General features: G+C 48.6%; 2 protein-coding genes across 9 annotated transcripts in view; both read right to left on the reverse strand.

Annotated features, from left to right (window-relative positions):
* IL17RA (interleukin 17 receptor A) overlaps window positions 1–14793 on the reverse strand; it is a 30646-nt gene extending 15853 nt beyond the window's left edge. For 4 of the 7 annotated variants that reach the window (XM_070409199.1, XM_070409197.1, XM_070409196.1 and 1 more), the window contains exon 1: window positions 8258–8521. In XM_070409199.1, coding sequence (XP_070265300.1) covers window positions 8258–8401 — 144 coding nt within the window. In that variant the 5' untranslated portion in view covers window positions 8402–8521. Of the gene's footprint in view, window positions 1–8257; window positions 8523–8714; window positions 8900–13646 lie in introns of those variants that run through there. The other 3 variants (XM_070409201.1, XM_070409200.1, XM_070409198.1) reach the window with 3 other exon arrangements.
* LOC139006686 (uncharacterized) lies at window positions 10038–14881 on the reverse strand. 2 transcript variants are annotated; one of them, XM_070409205.1, is made up of 4 exons: window positions 14790–14881; window positions 13474–13605; window positions 12673–12770; window positions 10038–12036 (listed from the first exon to the last, which is right to left on the reverse strand). In XM_070409205.1, exons 1-4 carry the CDS (start codon window positions 14802–14804, stop codon window positions 11406–11408), a joined length of 876 nt encoding a protein of 291 aa, XP_070265306.1. In that variant the 5' UTR covers window positions 14805–14881; the 3' UTR covers window positions 10038–11405. The 2 variants fall into 2 exon arrangements, with proteins under 2 accessions (XP_070265306.1, XP_070265307.1); XM_070409206.1 differs by lacking the exon at window positions 14790–14881 and having other exon boundaries at window positions 12673–12808; window positions 13474–13650.
* Window positions 14882–18159: the final 3278 nt, after the last annotated feature.

Below are 18159 nucleotides of genomic sequence, written 5' to 3' on the forward strand. Positions count from 1 at the left end.
AGAATCATCGATCAGCTGCCCCTTGCATGCCTCCTACTGGGGATCGAGCCCACAACCTGGAATGTGCCCTGACTGGAATAGAACCCAGGACCCTTCAGTCCACAGGCTGGCGCTCTATCCACTGAGCCAAACCGGCTAGGGCAAAAATCAGGTCTTAAAGGTATCAGGTACTTGGTAGGTAGTGTAAAGCAGGCAGGGGGTGGGGTTATATGAAGGTCTACAAATGAGATTTGGGGAACCTTAGCCTTTCTTTTCCTGCCCTGACTTTAGAATGCTGGTGCCAAGCCCAGAGAAAAGATCTCCAGATTTGGACATCTGAGAGTCAACCAGTAGGTAGGCCAGGTTTACCTGGTCCCTATAGTAACCCAATGATCAATAAGTCCTATCTATACAGAGCATTCAATCAGCCTTTTAGACCTTTTATTTTAAGATTCTTCTTAAAATAATCTCAGACAGCCAAATAGTACCAGATATTTGAGGTTTCTGGTGTGAAAAATAGATCAAAACAAAGTTTAAACAACGTTCTTGGAAGAAATAAGACAATGTTGGGAACAGAATAGAATTTTTAAAAATTACAATAATTTTAAAGAGTTAAGAGAGGACACAGAAACCATATGACAAGGACAAGATACTGTGGGGAAATGAGCAAGCAGAGAATAAAAATAAACCTTGAAAATAAAAATTTCACAGAAGAGTTGGGCTATAAAATTCAGGAAATTTGTCTGAAAGTAGAACAAATACAAACAAAAATAGGAGAGAGAAAATGTGAATATTAGAGAATCAATTCAGGAAGGATATGGTATTATTAACTGGATTGCTAGAAGAAGATTACAGAGCAAATAGAGTGGAAAAAATTATTAAAAATAAAAGATTCTAGAACAAAGGAACACATATGTTCAAATTTAAAAGGTCCACTGTAATGGTCTGTACACAGATTAAAAAGAGACCTAGACCAAGGCCCAATATCATGAAATTTTTGGTATAGTAGAAATAAAAAGAAGATTTTGGGAAAAAACTAAAAGTTTCTTATGATCAAGAACAAGACAGCAATGTCCTCTTATTCAACACTAGAGGCCTGGTGCATGAAATTCATGCACAGGAAGGGTCCTTAGGCCTGGACAGCGATCAGGGCCAATTGGAACCTGCTGGCTGGGACCTCCCTTCGTTCTGCGCTGCCCCCTGGCAGTCAGCGCACATCATAACAAGCGACCAAACTCCCGGTCGAACTCCCAAGGGGACACTTTGCATATTTGCCTTTTATATATATAGAAGATAGTACTAGAATTCCTGGCCACAGTAATCAAACAAGAAGAAATAAAAGGCAGATAACATGATACTATATAGAGAGAACCCTAAAGATTCTACAAAAAAACCTACTAGAACTGAAAAATTCAGTAAAGTACCAGGATACAAAATGAATATTCATAAATCTGTTGCATTTTTATACACCAATAATAAACTATCAGAGACAGAAACTAAGAAAATAATCCCATTTACAATTGCATTAAAAAAATTAAAATGCCTAGGAATAAATCTAACCAAGGAGGCAAAAGACCGGTACTTGGAAAATTATAAAACACCAAAGAAAGACACTGAAGAAGATACAAATAAATGGAAGCATATACTGTGCTTATGGATAGGAATAATTAACATAATTAAAATGTCCATACTGTCCAAAGCAATCTATCGATTCAATGCAATTCCTATAAAAATGCCAATGTCTTCAACATTCTGAAGGAAAATAATTTTTAAACTAAGGTTTTTATAGCCAGCCAAATATATTTTAAAAGTGAGGGCAGAATAAAGACTTTTTTTCAGATATGTAAAGACTTAAATAAATTAATATATATATTTTATACAGGGGTTGGCAAAAGTAGGTTTACAGTTGTAATGCTAATAAATACAAGAATAAACTGTGTTTTGTGTACTCACAACTATTTTTTCTACCTCTTTATGTATCCAGCCCTCATACCCTCATAACTTTTCTTAAGAAATTGCAGGAGGATATGCTCTAGCAAAATGAGGGAGGTAATCTTTGAGAAAGACAACACAGGGTCCAGGACCTGGGAGCTGTAAACATGACAAAATATCTAGTATGGCAGTTGTGCTACAGATCTAGAGAGTAATCACTCCAGACTGGAGCTGAGGACAGAGGGCACCAGGAGGGAGTTCTCTGGGGACAGGGGAATGAAACTGATGGGATATTTAATGTTTGTGGGAAAAAACCATATGACAAATCTGATAGAAAAAACTAAGACTAGTTACAATGAAAATTATGAAAATGAAGAATTAAAGCAATTATTACCTCCATGGGAAAAGAAATTATAACAAAAAAGAAATATAATCAAAAGTACACATACTTGCCTCATCAGTGAAGATTATTTACTTGTCATAATAAACACTGACCATTGATTTAACTAAAACTGTGATATAACTACAATGGAAAGATGGGGAGAAGGAGTGGAAGGAGGTTAATATAAAACATTTAGATATTCATCTATTATAAGTCAGCAGATAATATCTAAAATTGACAGATTAAGAATCCTATATAATAAAAGGGTAATATGCAAACAGACCAAAAACAACCAAACAACCAAGCAAAGCATAATATGCTAATGATATGCTAAGGCTGCTCAACCACTCGCTATGACGTGCAGTGACCACCAGGGGGCAGATGCTCTGACCAGAAGGTTAGCTTGCTGCTGGGGTCCGGACGATTGGGACTGAGAGAGATGGGCCAGACATGCCCTGGAGTCCTCCTGCGGTCCCTCCCCGACCTGATCATGCACCAGTGGGGTCCCTCAGCCTGGCCTGTGCCCTCTTGCAATCCGGGACCCCTCGGGGGATGTCAGAGAGCCGATTTCAGCCTGATCCCGCAGGCCACTCCCCTTGGGGGGGCGGGGGGGCAGACACAGGGCTCATGGCTGGCGAGTGCTGCTGTGGCAACGTGAGCCTCTCCTGATAGGTAGTGATTGGGCGCGAGCCCCTGGCAGTCACTGTGGGGCCGGGCCAGGATGAGCGGGAACAGCAGGTAGGAGTTGCAGGCGGCATTGGACTGCGGGTTTCAGCCCGATCCATGCAGGCCACCCAGAGGGACCCCACCCATGCATGAATTCGTGCACCAGACCTTTAGTAACAATCTAAGTACATTTAGAAAGACAGAGACAAATGTAAAATTAACTAAAATAAGTATAAGTGGATCCATCATTTAGAAAGGGGTAACGGGTGAAATAAGGATTAACTCTTTTTTGTTTTAAACATCTTTGTACCATTTTAAAAGGATCAACCTTGATAAAAATTAATTAAAAGATAGAATTTTATCTATGATGTTACTCCAAACAAATGAAAGGATTGAAAAGTGAGATAAACAAATGAAAACATTAATTTGTTAGGGGAAGGAATAGCAGACATTTTTTCCTTATAATTTAATTTCTATATAGAATTTATATTAACAAAACATTTTAATAATGTAAAAAATACATTCAGGCCCAGCCAGTGTGGCTCAGGGGCTGAGTGTTGACCCATAAACCAGGAGGTTACAGTTCAATTTCTAATCAGGACACATGCCTGGGTAGAGGGCTCCATCCCCAGTAGGGGGTTTGCAGGAAGCAATCGATCAATATTCACTCTCATCATTGATATTTCTGACTCTTTCCCTTCCTCTCTCTGAAATCAATAAAAACATATTTTAAAAAATACATTTGGTGTCTTTGATCTTGTTTTATTCCCCTGCACTAAATCATTCCTAATTTATTTCAAATGCCCATTTTTAAAAAATAGTAGGATCAGGGTATTATTTACAAGCTACCTGTTTGTTAATGACATTATGTTAAGGCCTCCTGCAGAAATCCAAGAAGGAGAATGTTTATGATGATGATGGTAGCAGCTAATATTTATCAAGCTCTTCTTCTGTGTCAGGCATCATGCTAAGCACTTTATACACATATCTTATTTAATCTTTACAACAACCCTCTGAGGTAAGTACCATTATCTCATTTTTATTAGTGAAAAAACTGAAGCACAGGTAGGTTACCTAAGTCCCACAGGGCTCAAGGTCCCACAGGGCTAACACTCAAGCAACTATGCTCCAGACCCATGCTCCTAATCATTGCTACACTGCCTCTCAATAAAAAATTGTGGGCCAACATTATCTACCCATAGTGGTGAAGATTAAAAGGAAGAAATAAAAGGCTGTATTCACCCTGTGCATTAGTGGCCACTACCAAGTGCGAGGTAAAGAGAAGTAAACTCTGAAGTCCCAGGCCGAGCTTTTTTTTTTTTAAAACCCTCACCTGAGAATATTTTTTCCATTGATTTTCAGAGAGAGTGGAGAGGGGCAAGGGGAAGAGAGGAGAGAGAAACATCGATGTGAGAGAGACACATGGATTGGTTGCCTCCCACATGTGCGCCAGGTACTTGCCCTTGATGGGAATCAAACCCGAGACCCTTCAGTGTGCAGACTGACGCTGTAAATACTGAGCCATGGTGGCCAGGGCCAGGCAGAGCTTTGGTTCTCAGCTCTGCACTCACCAGGGTCAGCAGTGTGATCCTGGGCCCAATACCTAGCCTCTCTAACACGTGATGTAGGCCTGGCAAGTTACTGTGAGCTCTGAATGAAGTTATACATGCTAACACCCCTGGCATAGTGCCTGAACAAAGCTAGACTACATGTTAGTACCCCTTGCACCTTCCCACACTATAACCCATGTGGTCTAGCCCTTTCATGTATCTAGCAAGTTACTCACTTTCCTGATAAGCCTGTAGGTGAGGGTCACCTCCTTTTATAGACGAAAACACATGCTCACAGCAGTGGAGTAACAGACAAGGGCTGTAGAGCTGGTGAGGGGAGCCCAGGTCTCACTCTAAGCCAAATGTCCTCTCCCCTGCACTGCATCACCTCTCACTTTGCCTCTGTAGCTCTTTGATGTTAGTTAGTCTCTAGGCTAGCATAGAAGGGAAGTGAGAAGTCCAGCATAATGGCAAAGGAACCTGTTAACTTTGCTGGGTCTACTGCCAGCAGTGACAGCAGCCCTGACTGCCTAAATGCCTACACTGCACAAGAGCATACACAGAACATACCTTTGTACACTTTGGAAGAGTGGCCCAGCTGAAAGCAGCTTTTGGAAATCAGTAAGGGTTAAACTAAACAACTCTTGTACCACAAGTCAAAACCAGAGGTGCTCACACCAAGAAATAATTTAGAATGCCATACACATTCTGTCTGAAACATTGTGTGCTAACGGTCTATCTTTGTGGGCTTTCTTCTGAGCTGGTAGCCAAGGGAAACCTTGGATAAAGCCTACCCAGGGAACTGCAATTACTTAAGGTTTCTCTAGTACCAACTTCTGTGGGAACTCAATGTCATCAGGTTTTGAGGTACCAATCCAGGCAGCCAGTTTTTCATTGCTGTTCAAGCAGAGTTAACCATTCACTCATAATTCACTTATCCCTGTGGTTTTTTATTCCAGATATTTATCAAGCTCCCACATCCTGTGTTGTAGCACTGGGCTAGGAACAGAATAGGCTCCTCTCTGTCAATGAGAGAGTCACTGAGAGCTAAACCAAACTGGGCTTTGGATAGACAGTTATATTCGGTAAAGTGTTATGAGCCCACTTTAAGATGGCTCACCTAACCAGCCCTTCTATTGTGGAAATGAGGAAAGCCAGGTGCAGGCAGCCTAAAATGCCCAAGGTTGCAGAAACTGTAAGTGATGAAGAGGGGTGTAAACCCGGGTCCTCTGAGATCAAGTTTGTGGCTTTAACTCTCCTTGCAACACCAGCAGAGAGAGAGAAATCTGAGGGGTGTAGTTTCTTTTTTTTTTTTTTTTCTAATCCTCTTATTTATTTTTAGAGAGAGAGAGAGAAACAATCGGTTGCCTACCAAATGTGCCCCCATGGGGAATTGAACCCAAACCTGGGCATGTGCTCTGACTGGAATTGAACCTGCAACCTTTTGGTGTACAACAAGCATGTCAAACTCGTAGACAGCAGGCAGCATGCCACAAGTTTGACATGCCTGGTGTACAAGATGGCTCTCCAACCAAGTGAGCCACCAGGCCAGGGCTAGCTTCTTTCTTTTTAAAGGGCTCAGTCAATGATGCAGGGGAGCTGTTTGTCACAGAAGTGCGCTGTTGGTGAGCCAGTTCTATGCAGAGTTAAGTGGGAGGAGGAAGAGCATGGAGATAGCAGGCAAACCTGGCCAATAAGCATCTCTTCCCAGCTCTCTCTGGAATCATTCTGTGCCCCTGCTCCCTACTCTCAGTAGCTTCCCACTTAGCAATTAATGTCAAAGTCAGTTAGTCCAGCTCTCACACCAGCCAGAGAGAATCCCTCCCTCCTTAGCTTCTTTTCTCACTTTCAACCACATACTTTATCCTGCCCAACCAAGGGCTGTGGCTCAGCCCCTTTCCACCACATGGGATGCTCAACAACTCTAGGAGGCTTCTACTTACCCCTCAGGGCTATTGCACTGTCTTCTCTGCCGGAAAGAACACCCCAGCTGGAAGTAATTTTTCCTTTCCCTGGAATTTTGTACATGCACTGGTTGTACAAAGAGCACTTGCTTCAGGCTACCTTGTATCATAATTACCATCTTCAAGCCTTTTCCCTCTTGGATGATTCAAGTCCCTTGGACATTAGGATTTCTTTATAGTTTCAGTTCCCACCAAAGTACCTTGTACTTTGCAGGCACCTGACAAATGGCCATCAAAATATGAACTTGGAATCTTCCATGGTAGAATAGTTCTATACCAAATCTATGGGAAGGATCTGCTGAGCATATATCTTCTGCTTTGCCCAATAGTGGGAGTCACAAGGACATATATTTCCTCTGCTAAACTAACTCACAGTCCATCCTCTTTTGGTAAATTCTCTACAAAAATTAGATAAGGAGAAATATCTTTATAATTGTTTCACATACTTTGACTCAGACACTGAGCAGGGAGGGAGCTGAAGAAACCAGAGAGAAAGTGGAGGAAAGAGGGGGAACACTTTGAGCAAAGAAGCTGTGGAGGCGGGCACTGTGTTTTGCTGTTTCTTCCTTTTAAAATATATATTTTTTAATCGACTTCAGAGAGTAAGAGAAAAACAGAAACATCAATTATTCGAATCACTTATCTGCTGCCTCCTGCACGCCCCACACTGAGGACCCAGCCCCCAACACGGGCATGTGCCCTGATCAGATGGAATGGTGACCTCCTGGTTCATAGGTCCCCGCTCAACCACTAAGCAACACCCGCCAGGCTGCTGTTTCTTTCCTACCCCCCACCCGAACCCCTTAAGTTTGTCGTCCACAACAGGGCCACTACCCCAAGGGTAGGTGTGTCACCTCCTGTGGGCACACGTGGCTACTATTCGACAGTTGTAAAACGGAGATCCCAGGCCCAGGCCCGAGTGGTGGTGGTGATTGTGATGCAGGGCGCTGGAGAGGCGGTGTCTTAATCATCTGCATATTCTCAGGGTTTAGCCCTGCTGGGGAGGTGGCACCAAGTTGCCCGAGTCCGTCGGCCGCCCTTAGACGCTCTCTGCACAGCTGTTCCTTGAAGGTTACAGGCCGCGACTCACCGACTCACCGGAGGCTCTGACCCCTGAGCCCCGGAGGCAGCCCAGGCTAGTGCGCAGCGTTGTCCATCCAGAGTGTTCCTCCTCCGCCCCCCCCCGCCCCCCCCCCCCCCCCCACCGCGGGAGCGGGCTAACATCCGCTGGGGCCTCCACCCATCTGGTTGCTGCGGGCTTGCCGGGCTCCCCTGGAGAGGTAGCCTTAGGGTCAAATTATCTTCCAGGGCTCTACATGCGGCGGCCACTCGGGACTAGCAGGGGGTCTGCAGGGTGCACGGCGCGGGGAGCGGGGGGGGCAGTCCCTTCCCCCTGCCCTTTCTAACCAGCTCCACTCTATCTCTCGGGCGGGCCGCACGCCTCGATTTCTTTCCCCAAACCTTGGAGCCCAGCAGAGATGTCCCTCCCGCCTCCCGCCTCCCGCCCAGGACTTCAGTCAGGTGGTGCAACATACACCACGCGATCTCTTTTCCCTGCAAACTCCTTCTTCTCCCGGGTCCAAACCTCAACTCCCAACGCTTCGAGTGTCCTCCCTGGTGAGCCAACTCCTTGTGCCCAAGCCGCGAACCCTCTCGGAGATCCCAACACATACTTCCTGCCGGCCCCGCGCCAGCTTCGAGCCAGGCAGCCTAGCCGTCCATCCGCGCTCCCGCCCGCAGCATCCTGGCGACTCCCGCGCCTCCAGGGCGCGACGGGGTCTCACCTGCTGGGAGCAAACTGGTGCCGGGTGGTCCAAGAGCCGCGGGGAAGCGCGACACGGAGCCAGACGGTACAGGAGCAGTAGCAGCAGCCCCAGCCCCAGAGGGGGCTCCAGAAGGACAAGAGGTCGGCGGCACAGAGCACCCATAGCCCCCAGCACTGTAGTGGAGCGCGCGGTCCAGAGTTGGGGGCGCAGGGAAGGAACGCCCGGGTCTTCCCCAAGTCCCAGTTGGCAGACTTCGCTCGCTTCCGGCCTCCAACACAGACAAAGGGCGGGCCGCTCCGAGGGGAGGGCTTCCGGCTGGGTGCGTCCCTAGGCTAGTCCCTCCCCAGCCCGCTCGGGAGAGGTGCGCGCTCCCCCACTTCCGGCACCTTCCCAGCGCGCCCGGACACCGGACTCCCTGTCCCCACCGGCCGGCTCCCCACAGCAGACCCCGCCCGCGGGCGGGCCATCAGCTCACCTTCCACCCTCGGGCTGCTCCACATTTCATGCCGCTCTTATCGTCACGCTAGATTAAAGTTCGGTTTCCATCCTTTACCTCTTTGCTGTCGCCCCCAATCAGACTTCTCTTTTTTTCTCGGCCCTTCGACGCCAGGTCCCTCCCTACTCGAGACTCAAAGGAAGACTTTCTTTTTAGTCCTGGTCCCTCTTTACGCCCAGCCTCCTTCCCTCCCCCTCTCCCCCCTCGCCCCCTTCCTCCTCCTATTCTCTGGCTTTTCTTTTTTTCTCTCTAGGAGGCAGGGATCGCTTGGGCTCCAGCGCATTCCTGTTCCGCTCGAGAGGAAGTCGGAGCAGTCATTTCCCTCAAGTGTGACGGGAACTTGGGGAGATGAGATCCCTGGCCTCGTACTATTAGTTCCCAACAGCGCTCAGAGTGCCGTGTTTCCCAAGAGACTTACTCCTGGTCTGCTGAAGGACTATCTTTGGCCTTATTCTTCTATTAGTCTCCTGTCGAACATGTGCCAACTGCATCCTCTCCTCTCCATCTGCAATTGGGTGCGATCCCCTGTCCTGGGTTCCCGCCATCCCTCCTGCCGGATCCTGGCTTCCAGCCTTGCCCTCTCTTTTCATCCTACACACTCCAGACACATTTGCGTTTCGAAAACTGCATTTTTATCCCCTTTCTCCCTCCATCCTAAACCCACAACCAGCCGCATTTCCTTGCCTTTGATGCCCATGGAATCTAGACGCACTTTGCATCTTCCTGTACTTTCCACCCACCTGAATTGGAGCTCCCAGAAATGGGCGGTATGGATTTTCTCACTGTCCAAAGCATCCACTGCCGTTTTCACTGCTGGCAGACTCCTGGTAACCATCTCTGTGGGTCCCGTATGTCCCCCAGACCCTCCACCTCGCACCCCATTCCACCCCCTCCCGCCGAAAAGGACCCTGCTGCATTAGGCCTGAAGCTCTGAGGTCTTCAAACATCTTTACTTGTTTATTTCTAAAATAATTTTGGAAAACACTGCATCCACTCATACATCTTTAAGATGACATCAAAAATTTTCACCCTAAGTTTAAATAGATGTTAATTGTTATTAAAATTTGACATTTGTAGTGGGCAATTTCTAAAATGGCTCTCCATGGTCTCACCTCCTGATAGCCACATCCTTTTGTGTCTCCCCTTGAGTGTGGGCTGGGCCTAATGACTTGTTTGCAACATTAGAATATGAATAGAATAAGACAAAAACAATGGATTTGTCAGGGCCAGCCTGACAAGGTTGAGCCGGGCTGAGGCAGGGAGGTGGGAATTGAGAAAAGAAAGAAAGACAGGAAAGCGGGATCGGGAGGACTCCAGTTCTCTTGATGAACTGAAGCGAGTTTATTAGTCACACAATCTTATTTATCCACAACACACTGAATAGGAGTGTTGTGCCCAGATTCCAAGATCCCCAAAGAAAATTCCACACTGGGAGCCAGTTCGATGCAACAGCAAAAGGACCTTTTATTTTTGGGCTAGCTAGACCGACCCCCGTTCCTGGCCGGCCCGGCCCTGCTCCCGGCCAGCCCGGCGACAGGAAGAGAGAGTGCCCTCCCATGGGAAAATCCAGCTTAAATAGGGGGGTGACGCAAGGGGATTGTGGGCCCTGCCGATTGGCCAGGCGTGAGCCGGGTCTTGTTACACAGGATGTGGTCATATCTATGGCGCACACTTCCCTTGATTGTCATTGGTTAGTTTAAAATCCCGGGCGTGGCCAGCAGAGGCCTGGGCTTCCGGGAAGAAGGCTACACGTGGCCCCAACTTGGAGGAGATGGCGGGGAGCGCATAGCCCTCACCCTTTCATTCCCCCCTTGTCTTGGAACTTCCGGCTCAATCATGAGTCGGGCTGCATTTCTATTCCACCGTCGCTAGAGGCCTGTACTGGGCATATCTTAACAAATGGTCTGGTGGAAGGGAAAGTAACAATTTTTATTGAAATAGGATTTTTCTTTTTAAAATTCCTCCATGGCCATTAAAAAGCCAAATCGAGATTAATTTATCTACTATTCTGATGTTTGCATAAATACAACAAGAACGGTAACTGAAAATCATCATTAGAAACTGGTCTTATTGAATTTATGCAAAGAGATGTATTGCCAGATTTCGGAGGAATTATATAAGAAGAAAAATATATTGATTTATTCTAAGATTTTCTTTGCTAATTTCTTTTCATGCATAACCATGCTTTAGATTTTTATTCTAACCAGGCTTTTTCTAGCTTTATTACCCCTGACATGGGCATGGTCATGCAGGCCTGCAAGCAGTACACAGGCTGTCAACTGTCAACTGTCTCTCAACAGCGACCAAAACCTGATGGGCACCGTTCCCTGTTCAGTTGGGCACCTGCCCTCTTGGCAGCTAGGCACTCCTTACTTTCGGGGGTCATCCCGCACAGTTCTTTTTTTAGGATAATCAATATACATTCAAACCTGCAAGAGAATTAAAGGTTAATGTAACATATTAACACAATGAAACATAACACTGGCATCATGGCCGCTTTCAGGCAGCCAAATCTTCCGCTATTAAACATGTGATACTAAAGTCTATCCCCGATTTTTCTATAAATTGTCCCTGTCTCTTTGGAGCCATGTCCATGCAGATGCAGGCATCATCTAAGTCTATTGTGGGGGCTCCTGGCGACAGGAGTGATCGCGAGTTATGTCACCAGCATCAGGCAGGTGGAGCACGCCGTAGCTTGAGCTTCAGTGGGTTGCGTTGATCTCTTTCGACGCTCCATTTGGTGATGAAGTCTTTTTGGACCGTGGACGGGTCCGCTGACCGGACGTGAGTGTGATGGATCCAGGTCGCAATGCCGTCTACCTTGAGAGCAGTGGGGGTCATCAGCACCACAGTGTAGGGACCCTTCCAACGTGGCTCAAGAGTTTCTTGATGATGCCTTTTGACGTAGACCCAATCTCCTGGTCTGTGTCGATGAGGAGTTGGAATTGGGCTGGTCTCATAGATGGCGCGAAGGCGTGGCCAAATGTCCTCGTGTGCCCTCTGGAGCCCTCTGGGTAAGATGTCTTCCAGCAGCTTCTTGGCCACCGTCTGAGCTGTTTCACGCTTGGTTGGGTATGCTTCTACCCAGCCAGAGAAGGTATCTATAAATACTAAAAGATATTTATAACCATACTTCCCTGGTTTAATTTCAGTGAAGTCGACCTCCCATTGTGCTCCAGGTTTGGTGCCTCTGAGCCTGGTTCCTTCTTTATTTGATCCAACCCTTGCGTTTGTGAGTTGACAGGTCTTGCAGGCTGACACAACCTGGTCTATCTTGGTATTCTGCTGGTGAATTTTGATCCTGGCATGTTGGATTAAGTCCTTCATTTTCCGGGCTCCCAGGTGAGTGGATTGGTGCATATGTTTTAATATCGTGTCCCCGAGCCAGTCCGGCAGTATAAGTTCTCCTTCTGGTGTATGCTACCATCCCTTTATTTCCTGGGCTTTAGGGAGCTTTTTGATACGTTGCAACTCCTCCTGGGAGTACTTGGGCTGGTCTGGTAGGACTGGGTCCCCTGGGTCTGGTAGTTGTAAGGCCATGGTAGGGACCGAGGTAAGGGCTACTGCCTTTGCAGCCTGGTCAGCCTTTTGGTTACCTTTAGCGACCAGGTCATTGGCTTTTTGGTGTCCCTGGCAGTGGATTATGGCTAACTTGGCAGGAAGCCATAAGGCTGAGAGCAGGTCGAGGATTTCCTGCTTATTTTTTATTGTTCGTCCCTCTGCTGTCAATAGCCCTCTCTCCTGGTAGATTGCCCCGTGAACGTGAGCTGTAGCAAATGCATAACGGCTGTCTGTGTAAACGTTAAGCCGCTTTCCAGCCCCCAGTGTCAGTGCCTTGGTGAGTGCAATGAGTTCTGCTCGCTGAGCTGATGTCCCAGGGGGCAGAGCCTCCGCCCACACAGTGTTTGTGTTGGCAACCACCGCCGCACCTGCGTACCTGCACCCGTTCCGCACGAAGCTGCTTCCATCCGTGAACCAGGTGGCCTCTGCATCCGGGAGGGGCCGATCGGTCAAGTCCTTCCGAAGTCCATGTACCTGCTCCAGGATTCCCGCACAGTCATGTAGTGGGGCATCTAGGCCAGGGTCAGGTAGCAGGGTTGAGGGCCGCACTGGGAAGGAACCGCACTCTAGGGGGGTTGAGCAGCAAGCTTTGATAGTGGGTCATGCGAGCATTGCTCATCCATCTATCAGGAGGCTGTTTTAGGATCCCTTCAATGGCATGCGGGGTTGTGATCCAGATCTCCTGCCCCAGGGTCAGTTTGTCAGCATCCTTGACTAAGAGCGCGGTTGCTGCAATGATTCTTAGGCACGGTGGCCAGCCGGCGGCTACAGGATCCAGCTTTTTAGACAAATATGCTACTGGGCGACTCCAGGGGCCTAAAGCCTGGGTTAAAACCCCTTTTGCCACTCCTTTGCGCTCATCTACAAAGAGGTGAAAGGGTTTTGTAATGTCTGGTAGGCCCAGGGCTGGAGTAGCTAAAAGAGCTTTCTTTATCTGATTAAAGGCCATTTCTTCTGTCTCAGTCCATTTAAAGGCCTTCCCCTCCTTGGTGGTTTCATATAGGGGCCTGGCGATCTCAGCAAAACTTGGTATCCAGAGGCGGCAATAGCCAGCCGATCCTAGGAACTCCCTCACCTCCCTCCGGGAGGTGGGAGCAGGGATTTTCAAGACTGTCTCTTTTCTAGCATCTGACAACCGCCGCTGTCCGCCCTCCAGTATGTACCCCAGGTAACTCACCCTCTTTTGGCATATCTGAGCCTTCTTCGCAGAGGCCCGGTACCCTAAGGTCCCTAGGGTGGCCAGCAGATCTTTGGTCCCTTGTTCACAATCTTTGGCAGTATCGGCAGCAATCAGGATGTCATCTACGTACTGAAGGAGGGTGAGATTGGGGTGCTCTCTCCTGTACTCACCAAGGTCTTCATGCAGCGCCTCGTCGAAGATGGTGGGTGAATTCTTGAATCCTTGGGGCAATCGCGTCCAGGTTAATTGTCCACTGTAGCCTTCCTCTGGGTCGTGCCACTCGAAGGCAAACAGGGGCTGGCTTTGAGGCGCTAGCGGCAGGCTGAAAAAGGCATCCTTCAAGTCTAGTACGGTATACCAGACTCTAGAGGGTGCCAGAGAGCTTAGGAGAGTGTATGGGTTAGGAACGGTTGGGTGTATATCCAGGACCCTTTTATTTACTTCCCGGAGGTCCTGGACTGGTCGATAGTCATTCGTGTGGGGCTTTCTGACCGGCAGGAGGGGGGTGTTCCAGGCAGATTGGCATGGAACCAGTACCCCTAGGCTTCGCCGTCTCCGGATGTGAGGCTGGATTCCCTTCCGAGCCTCCTGGGACATAGGGTACTGTTTTACTCTTATCGGGCTTTCTCCTGGTTTTAGCTCAACCAGGGTTGGGGCCCTGTGGGCGGCCAGTCCTACTCCCCCCGTCTCTGCCCAGGCTGTGGGGAATTCTTGCAGCCATCTATCTATATTGTTCTCTACTGGGGGCGCCCCCTGGTGTAGGCGATATTCATCCTCCAGTCTCAGAGTCAGAACCTGGATGGGGTGGCCTTCGCTATCGGTAACCTGAGGCCCCCCTTGTCTGAAGGTTATTTGGGCTCCAATCTTGGTTAGCAAGTCCCGTCCTAAAAGGGGGTAGGGGCACTCCGGTATTACCATGAAGGAATGGGATACCCGGCCCGTTCCTAGATCTACTGTTCTTCGGGTAGTCCATGGATACTGGCTTATGCCAGTTGCCCCTTGCACCCAGGACTTTTTATTAGCAAGCTTCCCCTGAGGTGTGCGGAGAACCGAATGTTGTGCTCCAGTGTCGACAAGGAAGTCAACAGGGGTCCCCTCCACTCTAAGAGTTACCCTGGGCTCGGGGAGGGGGTCCGAACCCCGACTCCCCTAATCACTCAGTCCTTCCAGCTCCAAGACCTCCACCCGGTCCGTCTTGCTTCCCCTTTTACCGGCCTTCTTTGGGCATTCTCGGACCCAGTGCCCTATCTCTTTGCAGTAAGCACACTGGTTCTGTTGCAGTTTTTTCTTCCCACTCCGGGCGGTTTCCTTACCTCTTTCTTGGCCATCAGCAAGCTGGCGAAGGCGGCGGGTCCGCTCCTCAGGGGACTCCGTGGTGGTGGCTAGCAGAATCTTGGCCAGGTTTCGGGTCTGCTTGTCACCGGCAGCCACCATGGCGCGGGCTCGTCTATCCTCAGGGGACTCTCGGTTATTGAACACCTTCTCTGCCACTGCCAGTAAATCCTGTAAACTCTTTTCTCCTAATCTATCTATTCTCTGCAGTTTTTTTCTAATGTCCATGGCTGACTGGTTTATAAAACTCATGATTACAGCTGCCTTATTCTCAGGGGCTTCTGGATCCATGGGGGTGTAGGTGCGATATGCCTCCATGATCCGTTCTAGAAAGGCAGCTGGAGACTCATCTTTTCCCTGCTGTACGTTCCCTACCTTGGTCAAATTGGTGGGCTTCCTAGCAGCCCTACGGAGACCCCCCATTAGAGTCTGACGGTAGACTGAGAGTCTCTCCTTACCTTCTGCCGTGTTGAAATCCCATTCAGGCCTAGTTAAAGGGAAAGAGGCATTTATCTGGGCCTGGTTTGTGGTTGGATTTCCGTCCACACCAGGAACCATCTTCCGGGCCTCATTGAGGATCCTTTCTCTCTCTTCCGTTGTGAACAGAACCTGTAAAAGCTGCTGACAGTCGTCCCATGTGGGCTGATGGGTGAAAAGAACAGAATCTAGCAAGTCAATAAGTCTCCCTGGCTTTTCAGAGAACTTAGGGTTCTGTGCCTTCCAGTTATACAAATCACTAGTTGAGAAAGGCCAATAGATATGGGGCTGGTTGCCATTCGCATCCGGAGGTCCAGCGGCCCGTAAGGGCAAGGTCTTAATAGTGGAGTCGGGGGCTGCGACAGACAGTTCCCGCTGAGCTCTTTGCCGGGTGAGAGGCGGGCCTCCTACCGGAACCAGAACTGAGGCCACTCCCAGAACCCCGCCCCCAGGCACTCCCGGAACTGCGTCCCCAGGCACTCCCGGAACTGCGTCCCCAGGCACTCCTGGAACTCCACCCCCAGGCACTCCAGGAACTCCGCCCCCAGGTACTCCCGGAACTGCGTCAGCTTCCCGCCACAGGGCAGGATCAAATCTCTCCGGCATCCTGTGGAAATGATAAGGGGGAGGAAAAATTAACTCTTCTTCAGTTCCCCCCTGCAAAACCGGGTAGGGGGGAGCTGGAGCTGACGGCAGGGTGGTTCTTTTCTCCTTCCTCTTCTCCGCTTCCTGCAAGGCAAGAATGGGTTCTGGCTCCGGAGGGTGTGGAGGTAGGAAGGGCCTAAGCCAAGATGGTGGATCTTCCACGAGGTCCTGCCAAGTAACAATGTAAGAGAGTTGACCAGGATGTCCCTCCTTGGGCTGGGAGACGATATCCCTAACCCGGCGGATGGTAGGGAGATCGAAAGTCCCCTCCGGCGGCCACCCGACATTAAAAGTCGGCCACTCCCTGGAACAAAAGGCCCGCCACCGGTCCTTCCGAACCTCCGCACTGAGGTTGCTGGCTCTTTCCTCTACCTCTTTAAAATGACAGACCATAATGCTTAAAGGAGTAGTTTGAGTCTGTCCCATAATGTCTATCCAGTAAATCCACAAAATAAAACCAAAAAAACACAAACACAGACAACTAAGGGGCCCTAAAATACAGTATTCCAACTCCATGGACGCGAAACCAAAATAATCTTCCAACTCCATGATGGTAAAAACCGAAAACGAAGCAAGGCTACTTCTACAGCCAGCGGAAGCTACCCGCCTACAGATTTCCCGACCTCGGAAGCAAAGCTAGTTCTACAGCCAGCGGAAGCTACCCACCTACAGATTTCCCGACCTCGGAAGCAAAGCTAGTTCTACAGATACAGATGGAGGATCGAGGCGTCCCCCGACTCCTCCCGCCCTTTGTCCTCGTGCGTCCACGATCAATGTGGGCGAATACAGATTTCAGAAGTGAGCTCACACAGAAACAAACAAATACAAACATAAACGACACATACCGCGGTCAGCCAAGTCCTCCGAGCTGGGCGTCCCTGAATGGGGTTTGAGGATCCCGGGCGAGACCCCAAATGTTGTGCCCAGATTCCAAGATCCCCAAAGAAAATTCCACACTGGGAGCCAGTTCGATGCAACAGCAGAAGGACCTTTTATTTTTGGGCTAGCTAGACCGACCCCCCGTTCCCGGCCGGCCCGGCCCTGCTCCCGGCCAGCCCGGTGACAGGAAGAGAGAGTGCCCTCCCATGGGAAAATCCAGCTTAAATAGGGGGGTGACGCAAGGGGATTGTGGGCCCTGCCGATTGGCCAGGTGTGAGCCGGGTCTTGTTACACAGGATGTGGTCATATCTATGGCGCGCACTTCCCTTGATTGTCATTGGTTAGTTTAAAATCCCGGGCGTGGCCAGCAGAGGCCTGGGCTTCCGGGAAGAAGGCTACACGTGGCCCCAACATGGAGGAGATGGCGGGGAGCGCATAGCCCTCACCCTTTCAAGGAGGTCTGTCAAGAGGAATGTATTCTTTGTTCCTCTTAATCTCTAAGGGAGAGACATAGCAGAAGGACAAGTTCTCAGTACAGCATATCTCAGTAAATAGTTACAGACTTCTTGGTAAGCTATGAAAGGCTGTTCTCATTCTACAAATGTTGCTCTCATTCTACTGATAATCACCATCCAAACAAGTCTGGGAAAACTGTGTGGGTAAGGGTCCCAGCCTTGCTAGCCCCTTCAGGTGCTTACATCTGGCCCCCAACATGGATTGAAACCAGATAACCAATAGGTCATGGCTGCTTGTCACCACATGAGCCAATTAAGCAGAAACAGAGACAGGGTTGAATCATATATGAACATTTATTCCACTAATGCCAGCAGTATGGGAGAGAGCAGGTCATCCACAAAAATCTGCTCTGTACCCTACCATAAGCCAGGTGCTTATATTGGGTAAAAGGACAAAGATTATATAGGAAAGTAGGAATTACAGGCATGGGGAAGTAGTCAAGGTATAATGGTTACAGGACAGGCAATGTAGGCTGAGGGGTAGCAAAGGGCAGGCACCTCCTGGACAAGATTGTTTTGGCAACAAGATTGTTAATCTTTCCATGATGATAGGAAGTTCTTGGAAAGGAGAATGAAGCATATTCTGAGGTTAACTACCATGTCCTGGGGCATACAACTCTCAGACAGATCGAATGTGCTTTCTTTAATCAGAACAGAACAATCACAGTTAATAGAATATGATTAATATTTCTTATAACTGTACCTAGTCCCTACTATTCTCTTTCTGTCCCTAACAGGCTGCCACTTACAAGATTAGGCTACAAAATGGTCCTGACTTCTGGTAGCTCAGCCATATATCTGACAAAGAACTGATATTCAGGATATATAAAGATCT

The sequence above is a fragment of the Myotis yumanensis genome, unplaced genomic scaffold, assembly GCF_028538775.1.
Source record: "Myotis yumanensis isolate MYYU_CA2020_CCGP unplaced genomic scaffold, mMyoYum1.0.hap1 SCAF_3, whole genome shotgun sequence".
NCBI lineage: Eukaryota > Metazoa > Chordata > Mammalia > Chiroptera > Vespertilionidae > Myotis > Myotis yumanensis.

Excerpts from the sequence above, each read along its gene's own strand:
- LOC139006686 (XM_070409205.1), bottom strand. Across the intron at positions 12,771-13,473 it reads CTCAGATATGCCAAAAGAGG|GTACATGGACTTCGGAAGGA; the intron begins GTGAGTTACCTG and ends ATCCTGGAGCAG. Across the intron at positions 12,037-12,672 it reads TTCGTGCGGAACGGGTGCAG|GATCAAAATTCACCAGCAGA; the intron begins GTACGCAGGTGC and ends CCAACATGCCAG.